Raw genomic sequence first — 23,040 nt, 5'->3', positions numbered from 1 at the left:
CAATGGATCTGGGTGAGAAGAAATAATGTCAGTTGGGGGCCAGCAGGGGGAACTACTGAGCAGAGTACATAACTCCTTGAGATCAGGTGGAGAGATCCACTTCCTCTCAGGAGGAAATCCAGGAAGAGGAAGGTTATTTAAGTGTGGGAGTGGCCTATTTGAATCCCTCTTGTTTGAAACCATGCTGCAAGGTGAGTGTGTTTGCTGATCCTGTGAGTTATCTATCTCCTTTAACTTTAGCTTATATTGGAGTTATGCTATGTAGCGTGTGAAATAGAGTATGGTGAATGTGCTAGGAAAGATAGTAACAGCACTGAATCTACCTGGAGCTCGCATGTACGGAGCCTGGGTTTGGTTGAAGGTGGCAGTGCTGTTTGGGCTGAGAAAACCATGCGTAAGTAAGGTAAAGGAGGTTGTTGGGTTGGTGCAGGGAGCAGTGAGACCTGGCATTAGGGGAGTGACTCTGGGACGCCAGAGATCACTGTCTAGCCTCCTGGAGGTGTCGTGGGACCAACTAGACGAAACACTGGTGAAAGGAGGTTCCCACCCGATGACCCCAAAGACATGTTAGTTATCACTGCTCACTGGTCTGTATAGTTAAGCCTTGCCATAATAGCTTATCATAGGGCTTAGGAGGTTTTTCTCTTTTTCCCCTGATGGCTACTTAAATAAATTAATTTAGAAATAATGCCACTCTGGCTCTGATGCAGCCACTGTCTGTGGTAGTCCTCAATGTTAAGTTTTGCTCAGTGTCCTGCCCAAAGCACTACCTGATTGCTTACACGTCATGGTAATGGCCGTAAGGCCGCAGATATTACTGAAGTTATAATAAACAGCACAGTCCTCTAGACTTTAGTTGCAAAACCACTCAGTGTTTCTGCTGCATTCTGCTGTTAGTTATAGTGGTTATCAGATGTAGCCTCAGTTGTATGAGTGTGTAAACTGCAAGTGGAGGAAGAGGGAGTGAGATGTACCTGGACATGGGTGAGAGATGTGACGGGTTTGTCATCGTTTGTAAAAATCCAGTATAGTGATAATAATACAGATATTTCATACACCAGACGTATATGTGGCGATGTGCGTTCAACCCCTCGGTGGACCTGCTGTCACTGTTTGTGGCTTTAGACTTCAGTCTGCAGTGTATGTAGTCATGGTGTGCACACGCATCATTGGCTGCATGTACTGTAGGGCACCATGTGCTGGTGGGGGCAACAGTAATAATCATCATCATGCGCTGGCATGGATGTAACCACATGAAATTTTAACTTGCACACATGGTTGCATATGTGACCATTCTGGTCTCAGTCTAGAGCCCTGTTTGGTATCGGCATGTAAGATTTTTTGCTGTGTACGGTTTGCATCAGTCATCAGATTGCAGTATTTTTCTACATTTAATATCTTTTTGTAGTTCATAGATCTGTATGATAGCGGAGGATTCAGTTGTTTGTGTTTGATTGGGATTAAACCTGTGATGTTGTGCTGGTCTGACTGCTTTTTTGAAATGGTCTAAGGTTTTTTCCTTACTACTCGGTATACTTAATGACGAAGATGATGTGCAATCCAAGGTTTAGTAAGCAAAAGATGTTTAGCTGTCAAAGTGAGAACCTCTCATCGTTAATTACACAATCTCTTTTGTATTTGTAAAATGGGACTGTTATTATGTTCTTTAACATAACACATGACCTGTTTACTGCTTTATATTAACGTTGGTTTTTGGTGGTGTTGGTTTCATATTTATTCAAATGGGGTGTTGCTTAATGCTTTTTTCAGAGGTTTTACTTCAAATTGATAAATTTAGTGTGCTTTTTAAATGAGTAGCCACAAAATACCAATTTTAAATGGTAGTCCTTATCAGATGACAAATAATCATATTAGCTGTTGACCAAAAGCCAACGTTAACATTTGCCTTGAAGTCATTGAGATTAGTTGTAGCATTTAGCTCTCTCAGTTGTTGTGGGGCATTGCGTACATTACACTGACCCACCAAATGACAAACCAGTCCTCCGTTGTTTTGCGTGTAGATGGCTTTAACCAGGGTTCTCCAGGGCCCAGTGGTAACCAGGGTCAAATGATGGGCATGAGTGGAAGGGGAGGAGCCATTGGCCAAGAGGGAACCGCAAACATGGGGACACCATTGATGTCAGAGAATGGAGCCATGGTAATGTATCAGGAAAAATAAATTGAGCTTATCTCGCAATTAGTACATCTTCAATGTCAGAGCCGCTGTCTTTATAGAATGTGAAAAACATTGCCTAATAATATCATTCAAACAGTCTGTTTAGGAAATGAAGATAATTTGGCTTCTAAGGGCCTGTGTCCACATTACATTTTTTTCTGAACGCCAACGTCTTTTTCAGTTGTTCTCAATCCCAGTATTCATAACACTCAAGCTTTTTTGTGCGGCCACTCTTTACACTCACTCAAAAATCTCTACACTTTCCAGAAAGGTGCAGGTGTTGTCAGTGTCGCTCCTTTAGCTACAGTCTCTCCCAAGCTGTTTGATACGTCAGTCAGAAACTGTCACAGTTTGTGATCGGATTGCAATCGGATTGCTCTTGACCACATGAAAGTACAGGTGTAAATACACTCGAAACGCATTGAGGACGGAGTGTTATCCGATCTGCCAAACCACTTCTGAAGGTGGTCAGGGACGCATTGTGACCACATCGAACACAAGTGTAAATGCAAATGCGTCTCCAGTCCACATGCAACAACTCCGTGGGTGAAAATACGTAAGCGAGGTGTGCCAGCTGGACACAGGAACAAGGAAGAAGACAACAACAACCCTCTCCAGGTAGAGACTGCCAAGAAAAAGAAAACACGGATGATAGCCAAGGATGGAGTCACGGTGAGACGAAGTGTCTGCTCTCCATTTGGTTCGACAAAAGTGTCCATACAATAACATGACTTCATGGGCGGCTAACATCTTGTTGTTATTGCGGCGCATAGTATATGACGTTGTAGTCTGCTGCTGGAAATGTTTGCAGAAGAAGAAGAGGAGGATGTGACTTCAGCAGAACGGAGTGTGATCGGACAGCAAACAGATCTGGATGTGGACACCAGAGATGCATATTAATACCAGCTATAAATGTATGTGGTCAGGCGCTATCCGATTGCAGTCCGATCGCAAAAAACGCATGTTGATTCCAGGTGTAAAGGGGGCCAGTGTTGTCATAGAAACAAAACCCACACACCACAGAATGTCAGTAAAAGCGCTGGGAGTGCTTTTTTTGTGTAGTGCTGGGATGAATCACTCCCAGCGCCCTGCCACTGCTTTTCTGCCAAAGAAAAATGCTATGTGGACACACGCCCTGAGGAATTACGACATTAAAAATAATTGAAATTGAGCATAGACATTCATTAGAACCTTTATTTTGAAGCAGAAGTAAAAAAACAACAACCTCCATTTAAAAAAAAAAAAACATTAAAACTGTAGACTTAACTAATAGTCCTCTTCCTTTCTCTTCTTTTGTCTGCTTGGTTCACCACTCTCCTGGTACTCATGGATGACGACTCTTGGATCAAACTAAACCCTGACTGATGAACTTTGACAACTCCACTCCATTTCTGGAAACACTGTATTCGTGTCTGATGCCAAAACACGCTTCCGTGCCTGTCATACAATTGTTATTTTGATTTCCCACCATTCCTGTCTGTTTTGAAACGCTGACCCCAAGATACCACAGAGAAATGATAGATACCCACAGGGTGGATCAATGGGGGGGCGACCAGAAGTTGAGTCCCCAAAGCAGCAGCAGCAGCAGCAGCAGCAGCAGCAGCAGCAGCAGCCGCCGCCATTGGGCCCTCAAGCTGGACCAGCTCCAGGATTTGGTAGGGGGAGTCCAGTAGGGGGAGTTTTTGATGGGCCAAATAACAAGCGCCGCAGGTACTAACTTCTCTCTTATCATGGAGAAACAGTTCTCATGGATTCTAATGCCCCGGCCTGATCATCTCTTTCTGTTTGACATCGACCCACTTCCCTCCCTGTGGCAAATGTTTGCTGAAAAATCGGACAGATTTCTTTTCTTTTTTTTTTCTTTTTTCTGTTGGGCAAGTTGTCACTGAGGGGCATCTATTTTGTGATTGATGAAACGACTGATGCTTCTTATCTTGATGCTTATTTGCAATCTTTATACGCAATATTTTTTACAGCATATATTTCTCCTGTGTTTTCTGAATTAAATGGTTTGTGCTTCTCTCTGCTGATTATTCACTGTGCAAACATGATTCAAAGCATGCCAAGGAAGGCCTTTGGGGATAGACATCTTTGCAGTTGCTATGGCTGCAGTTGTCTTATACACTTTATTAAGCTGCTGTATGGGAGTGTTGAATAACGATTAATTAGATTGGACATAAAAGTCAGAACAAGATTGCTGACTCTGATACTGAAAAGTAGTGACACCCAAAAATGTTTCTGGGAGAATGGAGGGTTTTTTTTACTTGTTGCATTTGTTTGTGGTCCTCTCTTAAAACATACTTTTACTTTTAGGTAACTTGATGTTCAATCATAGACTGAGTAAATGTTCTGCAGCTTCAGTGAACCCTGTATTTGATGGTTAAGAGAAATAAAACATTTGCAGGAAGTTCTGTCTTTGTGTGATTTGAAAGAATTGTAATTTTCTCCATAAACTTGACAGTTAATTAACCAAATACTGCCAAATATCATCAAACACCCAACACCTGACTCCCTTATACTTAACGGAGCTCTATAAAACATTCAGAGCGTATCTATGATTCAGAGTGTCGGCCCAGATTGCCTGCACACGATTCTGAATATGGAGTTTGCTGAGCTAGCAGCTAACAGTGCGAACAGTGCTAACAACAGCAACCCCACTGACAGAGCTACTGTGAGCTTTCGCAACGATGCTGTTCCACCACCGTAGGTCGGGAAGGTGTCACCAGTCTCAGTTGCGGTATGAGCGCAGTCCTGCATAGCAGCGACGATTAGCTTGCCAGTAGGATACACACAGAAACTCGCAAGCATTTTCGTGAGCACATCTAGACCCAAACAATGAAAAAAGAAGATTATATTCCAACACAGAAAAGTAGCGTGACTTCATTCTCTGCTCAGGACACATCACTCCACTATATCGTGACATAGCAAATGGTGGTTAGCTGCTATATTAATGCTCTGAATGTCATATAGAGCTCCTTTAACCTCCTCCTTATGTTTACAAGTTGGATACATTTTTTTATGCTTACAGGTCAGTTCTGATCCAGAATGGCTAAATGTCTTGTGTTTACAATAAATTGTGTATTCTCATTTGACATTCACTTTATATAGCATACTGTAGAAACCCATTACTCCACTCAAGTCTGAAATGCCTTCATAAAATGCCTCACTTACCCTCTGCCTGGCTGTTTAAAGGGCACACCACTTCCTGCATTACCTCTAAGTTGTAATATTACACTGCGAAATCATCCAAGATGGCTTTAAGCCATTTAAGCTAAGTGTATAACAAGTCTAACAGTCTTCGAGACAGAAACTAGGGTTAGACAAAAAGCATGTTAAACCACATCTACTGAAGGATGCATGAGGTGTGGCTGAGTTTTGAAGATGGGATGGCAGAGTATCAGCTTAATGAGGTGTATTTGTGTGTGTGTGTGTGTGTGTGTGTGTGTGTTTGATCTATTTGGACAATAATACATTCTGAAAACATTGTAAATGCCAATTTTATGACCGACAGACAAATGGTACATTGTCCCCACATGGTGTGGTCAACTTATTAAATTGACAATGTATAACTTTTTCTAAATGACAAAAAATAGGTAAAAAAAAAAAGACCATACAGTATCTCCATAATGTTTGTGTGAGTGTCTGGGAGCCTCATTTATAAAACATACAGACCATCCCTCTCCTCTGTGCTCAGGGGATGGGGAATGTGATAGTGAGACAGTGCTGATCAAATATTAAGTGGAATTTGATTTGACATTTGAGTTGACTTATTTCTTTTACAATTGAATGGTGCTTATGGAGTGGTTATGTCTCACTAGCACAAGCAGTAAAAACACTGCTGATTAAATGCTTATGATAAAGTGGATCTATAATTAATGTGTGACATGAAGTGAATTAAAATGTGTGAGAGGCATCCTAATGTGTATAGTTAATGATATAATTCACCACCTCATCATGTGCGTCTCTAAAATGTTTGTACTCATGGGAACTTTTGCGTGGGAAATGGCGTACGCCTCTTTTGGGCAAACGCTGCAGCTATAAATGAGGCCCCGGATATCTTTGTGAGATGTGTGTCTCTGTGTGAGTACTGTAACTGTGCATGTTGCATCAATTTAAAAAAAACAAACAGTGGTCCTGGCTGACTATGTGCTTGACACTAAGGTCTTCATTTCACTGGCTCAGGGGTCATGGAATCTAAAGAATAGTTTTATAACAGGTAAATACATTTCATTCTTCCTCTCTTGTGTCCATCCACAAATTATTTCTGCATATTTCACTTGTTCTATATTTCTGTATAGTCTGCAGTTCTTTATCAATTATGTACCAAGTGTATTTAACAAGTACTGTACCAGTGTCACTGCTAATGCATCAACATAACATCACCAGTTTTACCACAGTTAGAGTGAAGCTGACTTTGTCGAGAAGTTCAACAGGGCTGACTTTATTTTGAAGTCAAACCTAATGATGTGCAAACAGCAAAAGCTGAATGATAAAAGGAGAGAAAATAGCTGCGTGATGTTCATAAGTGTGTGTATGTGACATGCATATATGTGTTATGTTTATAATACATTTCTGTACAGCAAATAATGTGTCAATTTGTGACTCAGGACTCAGCATCATGATAAGTAAAAGGTTCTCAGGTTATTTGGACTGTAAAGACAGTTTATCGATTTATTGTGTACCTTTATTTGATAAATCATAAAGTCAAAAGAATTAGCTATAAAAAAAGGTTTTGAATTTAGTGTTTTTTATCGCTGACAGAAGTAGGTGCCAACTTTATAAAATAAAACATTTTCAGCTTGCAAATTTTAATCCCAGACATCACAACTAGCTCTTGTATGTCTAAAAAAAACAGGCTTTGTGACAAAATACAAGCTGGTCTTTCATCAGTAACAGATATCCCATGCAAAGATTTTGCTGTAGCACAGTGTTAACATTTGATCGTTGTCATAAATTTGTTATTGTCAAAATGTGAGGTGAAAAGAGTCGATTGTTCAGAGGTTTTACACTGCAACACGAGTGGTTTGTCATTTGTATAAAAGAGAGAGTGGCTGAAAGAAGAATCATCTGATGATCTGCTTGTTAACACTGTCCACTGTCATCAAGTTCATCTATATTTTGCACATATTCCAGAGGCTACATAAATTAACACAGTTGGTGATATATCAATTTTACCTGTATGCTCAGTGTTGCAGAATATTTGTTTTAAGTGTCTTCTTTCTAATCTTCTATAGGTCCTGTTGGTGTCCTGCCTCCAGTGAAGGAATAGGTAAATCCCAACACACACTCACACACACACAAACACAGTCTGTACACAGGACCATTGTGTTATATTTATTGTACTTTAAATAATATAGACATACACATTTTGAATAATAATGGATATATTTTCTCACTTGCATCAGATCCCATTAATGAATACCTAGAGTCAAGGAGAAATGGAACATACTCAAGGGGCAGTTTGCCCAACAGACAGCAGGAAATGAATGCAATTAAAAAAAATAAAGTGTTTATATGTCTTTTTACCTGTAATTTTGAAGTTGGCAGTGAGATGGTGAGGAAAAACAAGAGGACAGGGTTGAGGTCATCAATAAAAACACAAAATACAAAGGTAAAGGTAATTGCATCGTCACTCCTTCGTATTGACAACAAAAAGAGGAAACAAAGGAAAATGGTAGAAGAAACATTAATCAGTGTCTGTTTCCCTAGAGTAAGTTTTATCTAGTGTTTTCTATTTCTAATGTTTTTCTATAGTCAAAGACTATTGGTCATCTTTTCCATGAAGCGTAGTTAACAGTAGGAGGGGACAGTGATAGTTTATCTTAGTTAGTTTTTCTCCAAAATATATAGAGAGAAACAAAGGCAGGTATATTTTTGAGTGCACAAGATAAAAAGAGCTTGACTTTGCTTGATTGTAATGTCTGTGGAGAATAGAGACAGTTAGTGAGTCAGCATCAGTGTGCTGTTTTGGAAAAGTCAAGGACAATTCTCAGTCCTCTGTACTGTCACGGTACATTTTTGTCACAAGAAATCACAACAAAATGCAGATTTTTCTGTCATTGTGACACCTCGCTGCTTATAAATAGCAGTTGGTTTAGATTTAACAGACAGTCATTTTTCAACTGCTGTTAATGTCCATTGTTTAAAACTACACATCACTACTACCAAAGAGGGATCCATGGTTAAAGCTGCAGCTGTTAACATTCATGGAGATAATTTTTGTCATATTTGCTGAAACTGTCAAAATATTCTGAAAGAAGTACATGAGAGAGACAGTGTGGGAAAAAATCATGTCCCTACTCCCACTGCCTCTAATAGCATTTACGGCAGCACAGCAAAAACAACCAATCAGAGCCGATTAGTACTTGTGAACTGCTGTCAGCCTGTCAAACTAGGCAGCACTAATCAAATATGAATCAAGATTCTGTAACTGCCTTGTCCATTTATCTTCGCAATTGTTCTCAAAAACATGTTTTAGTGTACTGTTAAGATGAATTCTGCCTCAATTTCTCTGTCTCTTATTATGTCTCATTGTGTCATATGGATAACTGCAAATCTATAATGTTGATCTGTTCTGTACGACATCTACTGCACGTCTGTCTGTCCTGGAAGAGGGATCCCTCCTCAGTTGCTCTTCCTGAGGTTTCTACCATTTTTTTTCCCTGTTAAAGTTTTTCCTTATCTGCTGTGAGGGTCCAAGGACGTATGCTGTAAAGCCCTCTGAGGCAAACTGTGATTTGTGATATTGGGCTTTATAAATAAAATTTCATTGAATTGAATTAATGAAATTAGATTTCTGTGACTCAGCCCTAGTTGAACCAAAACGAAGCACCACCCCTCGGCTGGAGCAAACTTTCTCACTTTACAGCTAAACAGTACACTAAAATATGTTTCTAAAAACATCTAAGGAGAGAAGCAGGCAATGCAGTAACAGAATCTTGATTCATATTTGATCAGCGCTGCCTAGTTTGAAAGTTTACGAGCAGTGATCGAAATGATTGACAGCTGAGTCCTTTTCTCTGATTATATAGTGTCAGTTTTAGTGAATATAAAAAGTTATTTAATAAAAGAGTTACCAACTTCAGCACATTTTCTTCCTTTAGTGTGTGACCAGTGTGTGATTCAGGTAAGTTTACAAACCTTGTGTTGTATGTACATTGAATAAAGCTGATTTATAAAACCACAGTGCTGTTGATGCTTCTTATTCTTATACCTGTTGTTATTGACAAATGATGTGAATGGATTACTGTTGATTTTCATGAGATTTTTGATTTGATTAAGAAAATATTTATACTCAAACATAAATGACCCTAGAATGATGATAATCCCTGAATTTGAGTTGAGATAGTTAAATGTGTCATGCTTTAGAGGAGTTTTTCCTGTCCTATTAAACCCGAAACAATAAATGACAGTCAACTAAATGAAAACCTTAAACATTTGATTTGTTAAGTGGGTCAGTGCTTTAATTGATGTACAAAGATAATTGTTTTATTATTGCTGGATCGGTTTTTCCCCCCAGACTTTGTGGTCTATATGTAGTGAAACAGAACAAGAAGGAACAGTGTGTATTGTGTTATATTTGTTAGCAAGCACAAAGTATAAACTACAAAGAATTAGGGGCAACAGCAGATGTTGGTGAAGGTTTGTTTGTTTAATCAATAGGCATTTTATCTGTGGAAAGCACTGGGCTTTTGGCGTGACAGTTGTATATAAGTTGCAGTTGATGACTGTTGCTGTCAACATGTGGACTACCTGTTTGATATAGTCACAGCAAACTGATTGATGCTTTAAGTGTGGAAAAAAGTGTGTTTGTAGCAGGAGGGTTGGGAGCTCGTGAGGAGGGGTGCGGTGCTTTTCTTTGCCATGCCCAAGGCTGTTCATTATCAACATGAAGAAGGTAATCATTGAAGTGATCCAGTTTTTTTAACGGGGCTGATTGTGGCCAATTTGGGGAATGAATACTCTGTGTCTCTATTCTTCACTTTCTGGCCTTGTTCTGCTTTAGCCCAGTTTGTGGCCCACTTCTGTTTCTGGAAGGACAATCGATTTCGGGGCATTTGTGTTTTTGAAAGTGTCCTTTTAACAACTCTTTGTCTAGATTCCGTCCCTCCACATGGTCAGGTGTTACCTCCATCCAGTTTATATACAGACCTAAATTAATCTCATTAGTCACTATAAGAGTTTCATTACAGCTGTGGAACATTAATATCTGCTTCACAGGTCAAAGGTGATGTCTTCTTGTAGAGTTAATTGAAGGAGAATCATTTCATTTAAGGTTTGAATGTGTCCTATATTACAACCTTCTGGCCTAGATATCAGTTAGTACTATTCATGACAGTTTCCCTGAGACCCTTAAATCTAATAATGTGAATTCAGACTGATGGGGATCCTGGAGCTGCTGTACTGACTGAGACCCTTAGTCTTATGACAGAACCAAATACCTTCTTTTAGTTCAGAAAATGTTTCCAGGATTCCTTTGAGTTTGTTCCTCTGCTCTGATTTTCATCTTTGGCATTTCTAACTTTGGCTTTTCTCACTGTCTGGGCTCCCATAGAATCCAATAATAATTGCAAACAGAACCATTTGTACGCCTCCATGCTGGTGATAGCAGTGGCCGGACACATTATGCTTTATAGGGTTTTTAAATGTGTTTTCATGTTTTCAGTCCGTCCCATTCTTGTGAACAAGATATCCCAAGAACGTCTTGAATGAATTTCTTCAAATTTGGCACAAATGTCTGCTTGGACTTAAAGATGAATTGATTCGTTTTTGGTTGTCAAAGGTAAAGGCCACTGTGACCTCATCTGTCTCATTGTCATGAACATGTGAACATGAACATATCTCAAGAGAGCCTTGAGGGATTTTTTTTTTTTTCAAATTTGGCACAAGCATCCACTTGGACTCAACAATGAACTCTTTAGATTTTGGTGGTCAAAGGTCAAGGTCACCATGACCTTGCATCAGTGTCATTCTCGTGAGTGCGATACCTCAAAAACATCTCGAATAAACTTCTTAAAATTGGTAGTCAAAGGTGAATGTCACTGCAACCTTGTCCATTGCAGTATCTGAGGGACAACTTGAGGGATTTTTTTTCCAAATTTGGCACAAACATCTACTTGGACTCAGTAATGAACTGATTTAAAATTGGTGGTAATAGGTCAAGGTCTCTGTGACGTTGCATCCATTTCATTCCATATAGACAATATCTCAAGAACACTTTGAGGGAATTTCCTTAAATTTGGCACAAACTTTCTCTTGGATTCAAGAATGAACTGATTAGAGTTTTATAGTTGAAAGTCAAAGGTCAGTGTGACCTCACAAACCGTTTTTTGACCATAACTCTGGAATTACAACAAAATTTCACACAAATGTCTAACATGATAATGTTAAGACGTGCTGACGTTTTATATCCAAAAGGTCAAAGGTCAACTTCACTGTGACATTTTTTTTTTCATGGATTATCTGCCTCACACTGTCAGGTTATGGTGACACTTAAAAATGAAACCTTTTTGTCATATTTGCTAAAAAAAAAATCGTCATTTTAGAGGAGAGGGAAATATTAGTATAAATACTCAATAGTTGAAGACAATCTTTTACGCTACTTTTTAACTTTACATTGTATGATGTGAGAATTATTTGGTTTAACGGACTGTTTGTAGCTAAATGTCTGATCTTTTAACAAACTGATATTTTTTTCTGCTGACAACTGATTTGCAGACAGATGTTGATTGACAGCAAGGTGAAATAATTATATATATTTTTTTGTAATCTAGTTTGGTGGCAATATTGAAACTAGAATCTCCCGCAGATTTCTTGGAGCAGGCTGATCCCCAAAGCAAACACTGGTGATCAGGTTATTTACCCAGTAATCTGACCTTTTTCATTGTTTGTTTTTGTCTAAATCCGATTGTCAGCTGAATGAATGGACCAATTTGGCTAAAAATAGTTAGACCTATTTTTTACAGCGTGTTGGCGCCGCCTCTTCTCTGTGCGTAAAGACGCATTAAGAAGTGGCACAGCAGCTGATAATCCAGACAGGAGGTGCTTTTGGTTACAGCACAGCCTCTCACTGATGGTGAGGAGACACACAGAGACTAAACTTCTGTGTTTTTAAAGTCATCTAATTTTTCCTCCCCGCAGATCACGCTCTCCATTTACGCGCCCTGCTCGCAGACTGAAACTTTTCAGTGACTTCATCTGACAAGCTTGTGTTGGGATGGTTGCTTTCTCCCGGAGACGGAGCTTATTAATGGGATTTCTCTCTCCCCTGCATCACCTGAGGGCAGTTGGACAGTGAGCCGCGGGACGTCTGGAGGCTGGATGGACAACATGTCTCCACAGCAGCAACAGGACAGCCTCAGCCGAGGCGGTGGACAGCAAGAAAACAAACGGGTATGTGTTTTTGAAGTTTCTATCAATCTTCCCTGGCTTTATTATTGATAATAAACCGTTTATAATTGTAATGGAGAAGAGGTGGACGTGCAGATGTCGTGATTTTAATGCTTTACTTGAACGTGAGTGCGTAAAGGAAGTAGGCTACAGTTGGTTAAATTTACCGGATCTATTGAGAATAACGATCATGTTTTCCTCGGAGCTAACGGACATATGAATGAATGAGCGTATTGTAAACGCGGTCCAGTCGGGTGAGAGGTGAGTTCAGAGTTCAAGGCTTTTACCCAAGTGACACCGCGCCTCCATAAAGTCGGTCAAACAATGTAAACAGTTAGGAGGATTTCAGGATGATGGTGTACAAAATATTACAGACAAGAAAATATATATCTATAAATGTATATCAGTGATTATATACTCCATCAATTCAGCTGACAGTTCATTATGTGAACTTATTCTGTTTTATTTCCCAGTGTGGTAACATTTTATTGAGTTCTAACCATTTATTAAATGTCTTATAATGCCTATAAATGCTTAAATAAACGCACAAAAAGGTGTGGTTTAAATAAAGTTTTATGAACTAGATTATTGATTTAATCATTAAATTTGATATCAGTTGTTGGCAAATGTTACAGTACATCAATAAGCCCAGTTTCCGCTGGGACTCATGTTTCTGTAGCTCCAGTAACAGCTAAATAGTGAAAACTAAATCTATGTAGTGTATGTTGCTATTTGATTGTCATATTTGTAAATGAATAATTCATATAGAAAACCATGACCGTAGTCTTGATATCGGATCCACTGGTCAGCAGTTGGGTTGTTGATTATGTCGGTTTTTGCTCTGTGAAGGAGCTGACAGTATTCAGGAAACTACTATTTTGATCATCGTGAAAGTTAATATCTGCTCTTTCCAGCTTCTCAAATGTGAAGATTTGCTGCTTCTCTCTGTTTTCTATCACTGTAAATTGAACGCATTGGTTCTTAGATTACTTGTCAGACTCTGAAAAATAGTGATGAATTTTTGTTCACTGTTTTCTGACATATAGTGACAAAATAAGTAATCATTCATTCAAGAAAACTGTTTGCAGATTAATTGAAAGTAAAATAAAGGTTTGTTGCGGTGCTACTATACTGTGCTACTGGTGTGGTTTCGTATACATCTGTTGTTAACATCACTGACAAAAAGTATGATACAATCCCATGGAAGACATTTGGCCGAAACTTTAAACATTTTTTTCTCCCACAGTCATTTATAAAATACCATATACCCGTCTGTTTCAATGCAGTTCTCCTGCTTGATAATTTCACTAGTTTTTTGATTGATTTATTCATTCACTTATTCAGAGTCAGTGACAGTGTTCAGTAGTGACTGCAAGAAGTCCTGGTGATGCACAGATAACTTTCCTGCTGCACCGTGCTGCGTCCTTGTTTTCATTAATGATTCATTCCACATTGGCTCCGACTTCTCACCTCTATGTTCTGATTGAAACAGCCGTGGAAAAACAGTATATCCATCATGCCATTGATCCCTCCCTGCTGGGACTATGACAACCTCTTGTGAGTAAATGCAGTGAACGCAGGAGATGTGCAGTTCACCTGTAATGAACCCAAATCCTTTAACAGTTACTGAAACAGCTCATAAAGCTCAGGGGAAGAGCGCTTATGATACATTATGTTCATTTGAACGTGGTCTGTGAATATGGACTTAAAATCATAGTTAAAAGTTTAAAGCTGGTAGCTGCAGTATCAGCCTTCATCTGTTCAGTTCCAGTATGTTCAGTTCTCTGGCACCTGTCTGGAAACAGTCTCTGAATGAACTTCATCTCAAACTGCTCTGTGTTGTAATATAGTCAGTAGTATAAAGCTGTGCTGACATTGGTCACTAGATTTGTTTCCCAACACAGAACCCATAGCTCCGTGCAAGCTTATGTTTATTTTTAGGAGTGAACGGTAACATGTTAGGGTCATGTTGTGGCTGGAGTGTGAGGAATGTTTCACCACTGTGTGACCCTGCTGAATCAATGGTATTACACTGTGAAATGTCAGAAATCCGTGGAGGTGGGATTGATCTTTTCTCACTGTGGAGCTTTTGATTTTGAAGGCCTACAGTGGTCCACCACTTCAGTCTAGACTCAAATATCTCAACAAGTATCAAATCAAGTATGAGATGGATAGCTATGAAGCTGTACTTTGCATTGGAGACTCTGAATGATTTATGTGACCAAGGTAGCTTAGCTAGCACCATCCAGGCCCCAAGAAAATGTGCTGGACTTTTAAGCCAATGGCCAAACTGTGTAGCTACAACTTTCAGGTCCATCAAAAGTCGAGAAGAGCTGCACAATGTAATGTAATGTCAAGTTAGCAGGGGGCTCAACTGGAAGGTAGCTGTTAGGCCAGCAAAGTCTGTAGTGCGCTTGCTCCATGGGCCCCAATGATGCAGTATATTGAGGTCATTTTAAACTTGGAAGTCGAACTTTTTGGGCTTCATGCGCCACCGAGGAACTTTATTAGGATGAACAGGGCCCTGCCTCCAACACTATATCAAGTTCTCCTCATACATCCATGGCACTACTGCCTGAACTTTACTGACTGTTGAGCTGTTGCAATCACTTCGTTTACATGCACAAAATATTCTGATTTTTGCCCTCATTCCGAAAAAGACAACATTCCTACGAAGCCTATGGGTGGCGAACTTATTGGACCGTATGAACACAGCCTCCTTCTTTCATTCCTGAAAAGGTTGGTGTTGCAAAAATGCTACATGCGTAATAAGACCTAACTCAGATGATCCAAATGGAACATGCTGTTTACACGACCCGCATCAAATTCTGATTTGGAATAATAGGGTAATATATGTGTGCATGTAAACATACCCAGTGTTACAGAACACACTGGCTGTTGGTGTGACCATGTCCTTTTAGATATACACAAACTAGCAGGGCTAGCCTACTGGCGCCTTTGGTTGTCTGTGTTGGTCTCTTTGCAAGTTGTAGTGGTCCATTGAGAGCCTCGCTTTTGGTGTTTCATGCTAGTTAGCCAGCGTTAGCATGCTGACATGCTCAACTCACATGGTGAATATTGTAAAGATAGTACCTGTTAAACATCAGCATGTTGGAGTTGTCATTGTGAGCATGTTAGCATTTAGCTCAAATAATATAATTATAATAATCTTTAACACTTTTCTTTAAAAAGTCACATCGTGCCTTTAAGAACATTAAAAACAATCAGGGATCATAAAATATCCAGAGAATTAAAACTAATATTCAAATTTAAAAGTTCAATTATAAAACTTCCAAAACAACAAAAATAATAACAGAAAATAATAAAATAAATTGTGTCTGTGTCCGTCTGACCATAGTTAACAACCAGTATTGGGTGACCATGTCAGAGAGTGTGTAAACTGACATACAATGAAAGAACTGTGGTTATGTAATGGCTGTTTGTCACCTCGGTTCACACTCACAAATCCTTCTACAATTAGATTAAATGAAACTTTAATGACCCTCGTGAGGAAACCGGGATAATAGGATCCAGCAAAGAGAAAATAGGATCTTAATATGGCTGCAAGCAGAAGCTGGTGGAGTGAAGTGAAGCGGAACAGCAGATTCATTCACCACTGAATCGACATATTTTTATCTATTTCATTTCAATTTAAAAGTCTGCTTAAGATTTTGGATAGAAAAAAATGTAGTTATGAATATGTGTTTACTGTGGAGCCACAAACATCGAAAACGATACATGACAGACACTTAAACATTTCCAGCTGGCTCGTAATGAGCAGCTGAAGCGTGAGAGAGGTCAGGAGGTTCATGAGACCGATGCTGCGTACTGAAGGTGGTACAGGCTACGAAATGTTGTCACCTGGCTAACCTTCATGCTCTGACATTCCTCCATGTTTAAATTCTCCTGCTTTAGTCTGCTGTTCCCGTCGCTTTGGAGGCCACAGTCAGTCCTAATGATGTGATGGATGTGTTGAACATTAGGATGCTTATGTAATGAATGAGGGAAGTGTAAACATGACATCAGCATGGAGTAAACGCTGTACGCCTCTCTTTGTGGGCTTTGAGCCTTTTAGTTGTATTAGCAGATAAAAGTTAATGGTTTAATTGAGCTGTTTTTTGTGTTACTAAAGTTTTCAGTGGAGACGTATATGAGACTCATGAGGTTATAGTGTACAGGTGTGTTTTGGGAAAGTAACCTGGACTCACTAGAGATGTTGAAATGATGTAGACGATGATGTAGTGATGTAGGATCTTAATTAGCACCAGCCACCCACCAAACGAAGGTAAATATTAAGCAATGGCTTGTAAAATCACCAGGCCATACACCACTGTGGCGTACAGAGAAAAGGCACAACAGAAAGACTTGATGGACTGTTATATAAAGGCAGCGATATTGGCCCTAGAACTTTTGATTGACAGTCGAGGTTCACTTAAATCTAACCGACAGCCAACAATAAAAAGATGCTCACACACGTACGATACAGGCCCACTTGTTACTGCATCAACTTCAGTACCTCACATGTCAATTTTCATGTGAAGGAAGAGCTCAGGATGTAGCGAGTCTGCACTGGCCGAGAGAGAGTGATGTTGGATGTGCATTGAGCAGGCAGGTGTTGGCGATCGGAAAAATTAAGCAGTAAAGTGGTGGTAAAGGTGCAGTGTAGGTTTCAGTTTGCCCACGAGTAAAGTCCTCAAGTCTTGGTTCCCAGCATAGGCCAGAATGTTCATGTATGCATGTGTACAATATCCTCCCACCCCTGAAAAGCAGGGCTGCCCTGAAAGCCATGGTGGGATTCAAACACTGGAATTTAACAGAGTTTGAAGAAGTACTCAAATCTTAAAGTAAAGTAAAAGTAGTAACACATCCTACTGCAGTGTAAAAATATAAAATTGTATTGGCATCAAAATATCCTTAACGCACCAAAAATAAAAGTACTCATTGCAGAATGGCTCATTTGAGAGTAATAATCATTATGTTATTAGATTATGATTATTGATGCATTAAAATGTTCATCACTTTAATATTGTTCATTGAGGACAAAGATTTCAAAGCTGGCAGATATGATTTCTGAGTGGCAGGCAAAAAATGCTCGCCTGCCGCAATATTGTATCGTCACACAGTGCCATGTATTGATTTTTTATTACATAAATTATTAATATTACAAATACAAATTAAACTTTAGGTAGCCTACTGGAATAATAAAATCAACAGCTTTTTCAGTCCACTAGATACATTTTTCTGCGTGAGATGAACAGACTGAAAACTTTATCTTGTTAGATCAAACAGATGTTCACAAGTTGACAAAAGGTACATATACATATTTAAAGTCACAATAATATTGTAATGTGACTCAAGTATCGTGATAATATATCGTGGATCCTCTGGTGATTCCCACCCAGAGTAGGAAGTATAAACATTAACTTCAGACTCTGGACGTAGAGCTAAATACTACACAAAAAGAAAATCATATTTTCAGAAAATGTTCCGTCGATGCATACTGTAGTATCAAAACTGGTTATAAAACAATCTAAACAAAAAACCTTAATTCTCTCCCACCAAAAAAGACATGAGTAAAGTGAGTTTAAGCATCGACTGTCTGTTCCACCCAAGATACATAAATATTACTAATGCATCGGTCAGACAATATTTTGATTTGTGTATCTTTGTCTTTTATAGCGGATGAAGTCCCAGAGCTATCGGCGCCAGTCAGCCCCGTCTATGGTCATCAGCAAAGCTCTCACCAGGTCCAAGACTCTCTCCAGGTAAACTACAAGACAACAAGGCTTGAGGCTTGGCTGCACTGCCAGTGTATGTTGCGGTTTACAGTGAATTTGCAGCCACAATTCCAGCCCATACTTATATATACATGTGTATGCACTCACACAGCAGTTTAAGTCATCCCAGTTGTGTTCATGTTGTAAATCCTGCAGGTGTTAGTTGATATTCAGTGTTTTAAGAGGTACCAGCTCATCAGGGTGAGCAGGTCAGTTACAACATCCTTAGAATCATCCAGTTCACTTACACAGAGGTCAGTGTGGTCAGGACGCTGAAACAAACCCTCAAGCCACACTCTCAAACGCGTACACACACACACACACACACACTTGCACGCCCCAGGCACAACCCCGAGTGAGGTGTTGAATCCACTTGGATAGATAATCCTCCTGTAACCAGACTTATCAGAGGATCAGGCGTCTATTAATAGCTCTTTCTTTGAACACACTGACTGAGAAAGTGAAGAAGAAATAACCTTGTTAAAAAGCTCCTGCACAGGTGGAGCAGCTCACTGGACAACACCCACCAACCACACCCCTCACACAGGGTGATGACAGTGTGTATGTCCCTGCACGAAACTCTCACTCTGACTGTCGACATGGTTAATAGGATATAACACTCACAGATGAAATCACACCATGTAATAATGTTTACAACTTTTTTTATTCTTTATCCAACGAGCACGGTTTCGCTATGACTTGAGATCTGATTTTCTGAAATCTGTAGATTCCCTGACCCCTTACTGTACTCAGCTCTCAACCTAATCACCTATAGCTTGAAATGACATAACACGATTTATATAATGAAGTCCTTTGATCTCTTATTAATCTCTATTGAATCCCAAACACAAGTCAAAATGGGTCATGCAAAATCAGTGTACATATATACAGTATATATATCAGTATCTGTTGCAAGGCAGTGATTATAATTTATATTTAAAGAGAGTTTTTGATCAGCTGAATAATTAAAAAAGACCCAGAATATTTTAACATATAAAATTCGTGTCACTGTTTTTGTGTTCCAGAGACAGCGTCCTGGTTTCTGTGTGCCCAGAGACGTGCTCACTGGTCCAGTCCCTCCTCACCGGCTCTGATAGGTCCTTTCTTCTTCACGGACATGCTCAGCTGAAGACTGGGATGCAGACTCAGGACAGACACCTGTTCCTATTCAATGACACACTGGTGCTCGCCAAAGCCAAGTAAGCACAAGTGTGTTTTGCTGTAATTTTATCCTTGTGCGGAGCCGTTTGGGAACGTTTTGGCTTCTCCACACCTTGGTCTAAGTGTGGTGTCACTCTGGTGCTCACGCCTCTCTCTGCTGCTCCCAGGTCAGCCAACCACTTCAAGCAGAAGGCTCAGGTGTGTGTGTGTGAGATGTGGACGGCAAGCTGCATGGACGAGGTGTGTGAGGGAAGCACGAACCCAGAAAGGAGCTTCGTTATGGGCTGGCCCACCTGTAACTGTGTGGCTACATTTAGGTAACACATATACACTTATATACACCTTTCGCTAATACAGATTCTGTATGTCCATGATGGATTGTAGCTACACTGGTCCAATGAGATAATGGCCACACTTTGTGCTGATGTCTCCTGAAGATTTACGTACATCTTCCACTCACTCTCAAAGTCTCTCACACTAATGTCCATTGATAGCAGTCCAAAACACATTAGCGCAACAGAAATGTCCTGAAATAAAATAAAATAACTTTAAATGCATCATTAATGTCCACGTAAAAGCACGTTATCAAAACTATACATAAAAGTGAAACAAATAAAAGACAATTACCGTGTGCACCTCAAGGTCCATGTGTAGAATATTGTTACTCTGGAGTCGTATGTCGTCTGCAGCCATGTTGCTCTGGCCCACAATGCCACTGAACTTCCCATTTCATGAACTTTACGGGTAGTGAATTTTATATATAACTCACCATTTACATTTTATTAAGGTTTAAAGTTACGCATGATTAAGGCTGAGTGACAGGCTGTCTGCTGATAGGCGGATAGTGTCCTCGACTTCTCAGTCTGATGCATCCCTCGCTCCTCCACAGTGCCAGCCTCTCATCCAAATATGATCACCTCTGACTCAAAAAAAACAAACAAAAAAAACAAACAAGATGGCATCGGCCGAAATACTGAACTCGAGGCTTTGGAATGGCAGTCCACAAACAATGGGTGATGTCATGGTAGTGGTGTACATTATTTTTAACAGTCTGTGATAAGCATATGTATATCCTCCTGAGACCCAAGCTTGTTTTTATGGATGTATTTTAATTTCTCCAAGCTATTTGGGATCAAACACTGTTAACGATAATTAAGTCCCAGTGTCCTCAAACGAGACAGTAATAAAGTCGCAATGCCTTCAAATGACTACTTTCTAATTAACAGCCTATTTGCTTGTTACTGTTGCTAAACTTGTCAAATGTGTATGGTATATCATACTACTAATGTCCTTGATCATAAAAAACAAATTTAAACCATTAAATTTTATCAGTTTTTGTCCACTTTTGCGTCGCGGTCAGCTGCAGTCTGAATTGGCTTAGGTGGCCGCCATCTTGTTTACATGATGGATAACATGAATTTGTGTAGCGTGGTCTTACTACCAAGAGATGGCACAAAAAAGCGTCCACGAATTAGACCTCGGTTAAGCAGAATGAGGTATAAGGTCCAGTAAAACCAAAATGTAATGTCCTCATATGAGAACACAAGGTCTCAGGAGGATATAGACCAATATATAATAATTATATAATGATAGATATGAAGAATACTTGTGTACAAGTAATGTGTAGTCTGTGTAAAATATGTACAATATATAAAACATTATTATCTGAAATAAGTATAGAAATATATTTATTGAATATAGAAAAATAGATAAATGAAATTAATATTTTATAACTTACATACACCATATATAAATAACAATGTAATAGGTATGTGTATACAGTAATATAACATTAATAAAGATGAAAAACTTAATATATATATAACCTGAGGTAAGATGCTACAAAGTAGCTGTCATGTTGTAAGTGGTGGGTGACAGTGACAGAGACAACAGTGTTAAGCTCTTGTTAAAAGTCTGACTGCTGTCAGAATAAAGGACCTGCAGTAGCGCTTCCTCTTACACTGTGGGTGTCTGTTGCTGAAGGAGCTGTTTAAGGCCCTCACAGTCTCATACAGGGGGTGATGGGTGCTGTCCATGATTGACGTCAGCTCCGCTAACATCCTCCTCTTAACCACCTCCTCAGTTAAATCATTAGGACAGCCCAAGACAGAGCTAGTCTCATTATTACTGTAAAGCAGTTCAGTCATTTATGTTGCTATTAATCTGCACACTCACAGACACAGAAACAATATTAACACATTTTATTGTATTTGTTTTATACCACAGTGCTCTGCAGGTCTCAACCTGGACTGATGATATTTTAATGGGATTCCAAGTGACACAGTTAAACTCAAACATTATCTTTCTGTAAACTTTGCTCAGCTTCACAGTTTACGTTCACACCACCCCACGTCAGAGGCTGTAAAATGTGTTTATGTTTCAGTAGTAAATATGTTGGTGATGCTGTAAACTTGACCTGAAATGCCAAATGAACAGAAAACAGACAGGATGAGCTGTAAGCACTTGGAGTCACGATGAATTATATTTCAGCAGTTTTCTATCCTGCTTGACCTGAAGTTAAATAACATCTTCTCCTTGTTCACCTCAGCTCAGCAGAGCAGAAGGAGAAATGGCTCTCCCTCCTCAAAAGGTAAACTCTACCTTCATGTATCCACATAAAGTGTGTTCGTATGTGTGTGTGAAGAGAAGAGAAACCTGACGCATCATGTCTCCTCTGTGTTCTCTTTCCAGTCGGATAAAAGAAGAGAAAGAGAAGGAAGAACCTAAAACCATTCCTCTGAGAGTGTACGGGAAGGGAATCAATACTTTTGCTGTTGTAAGTTCACTCTGATAGTGCCTCTACTTTCACATGTGTGCACTAACATTTTCTATACGAACACTTGTCCTATTTAAACCTCAGACAATTAGTTTGGTGTGCTCCTGACTTCTGAAGTGAGAGTGAACACCATGGTGAGATCGAAAGAGCTGTCTGAGGCCATCAGAAAGAAGATTGTAGCAGCTTATGAGTCTGGTAGAGGTTTAAAAAGATCTCAAAAGAATTTGAAATCAGCCATTCCACTGTCCTGAAAATGGTCTACAGGTGGAGGACATTCAAAACAACTGCCAACATGCCCAGATCTGGCCATCCAAGCAAGTTCACCCCGAGAGCAAACCGCAAGATGCTAAAAGAAGTCTCCAAAAACCCTACAATGTCATCATGGGACCAACAGCAGGCTCTTGCTCCAAGTTTAACTTTCATGGGAGGTGTGCAAGAAGGAAACCTTTGCTCTCTAAGAGAAACATGAAGGTCAGACTGATGTTTGCCAGAGAGAACCTAGACAAAGACCAGGATGTCTGGAATGATGTGCTTTGGACAGATGAGTCTAAAATTGAATTATTTGGACACCATAACAGTGGGCATGTTTGGCATAAACCAAATACAGCATTCCAGGACAAGAACCTCATACCAACTGTGAAACATGGAGGATGAAGTGTCATGGTTTGGGTAGTCTGAGTGGGCGGAAGTTCGCTGCATAGATCAGCCTCTCATTGGGCGGAACGAGCCACCCGCTGAAGTCCCGCCCTACCACCTCCGGT

The 23,040-nt window shown here is 39.7% G+C and overlaps 2 protein-coding genes across 5 annotated transcripts in view; both read left to right on the top strand.

The window, feature by feature from the left end:
* pspc1 (paraspeckle component 1) overlaps positions 1 to 12,565 on the top strand; it is a 30,748-nt gene extending 18,183 nt beyond the window's left edge. The window contains exons 8-9 of one of the 4 annotated variants that reach the window (XR_007571153.1): positions 2,022 to 2,158; positions 3,678 to 3,821. Coding sequence is in view for 3 of the 4 variants with exons in the window: in XM_050063709.1 (XP_049919666.1) it covers positions 2,022 to 2,158; positions 3,678 to 3,893 (353 nt within the window). In the remaining variant the exon portion in view is untranslated. Of the gene's footprint in view, positions 1 to 2,021; positions 2,159 to 3,677; positions 4,345 to 7,410; positions 7,446 to 12,316 lie in introns of those variants that run through there. The other 3 variants (XM_050063711.1, XM_050063710.1, XM_050063709.1) reach the window with 3 other exon arrangements.
* LOC126402050 (rho GTPase-activating protein 20-like) overlaps positions 12,434 to 23,040 on the top strand; it is a 27,465-nt gene continuing 16,858 nt past the window's right edge. Inside the window, exons 1-6 of the mRNA XM_050063708.1 lie at positions 12,434 to 12,568; positions 18,245 to 18,330; positions 19,368 to 19,541; positions 19,671 to 19,820; positions 22,052 to 22,093; positions 22,195 to 22,279. Coding sequence (XP_049919665.1) covers positions 12,497 to 12,568; positions 18,245 to 18,330; positions 19,368 to 19,541; positions 19,671 to 19,820; positions 22,052 to 22,093; positions 22,195 to 22,279 — 609 coding nt within the window. The 5' untranslated portion in view covers positions 12,434 to 12,496. The remainder of the gene's footprint in view (positions 12,569 to 18,244; positions 18,331 to 19,367; positions 19,542 to 19,670; positions 19,821 to 22,051; positions 22,094 to 22,194; positions 22,280 to 23,040) is intronic.

The sequence above is a fragment of the Epinephelus moara genome, chromosome 15 (assembly GCF_006386435.1).
Source record: "Epinephelus moara isolate mb chromosome 15, YSFRI_EMoa_1.0, whole genome shotgun sequence".
Classification (NCBI taxonomy): Eukaryota; Metazoa; Chordata; class Actinopteri; order Perciformes; family Serranidae; genus Epinephelus; species Epinephelus moara.
Note: the sequence above shows the minus strand (reverse complement) of the source record. Positions and strands in the feature narration are given on the sequence as shown.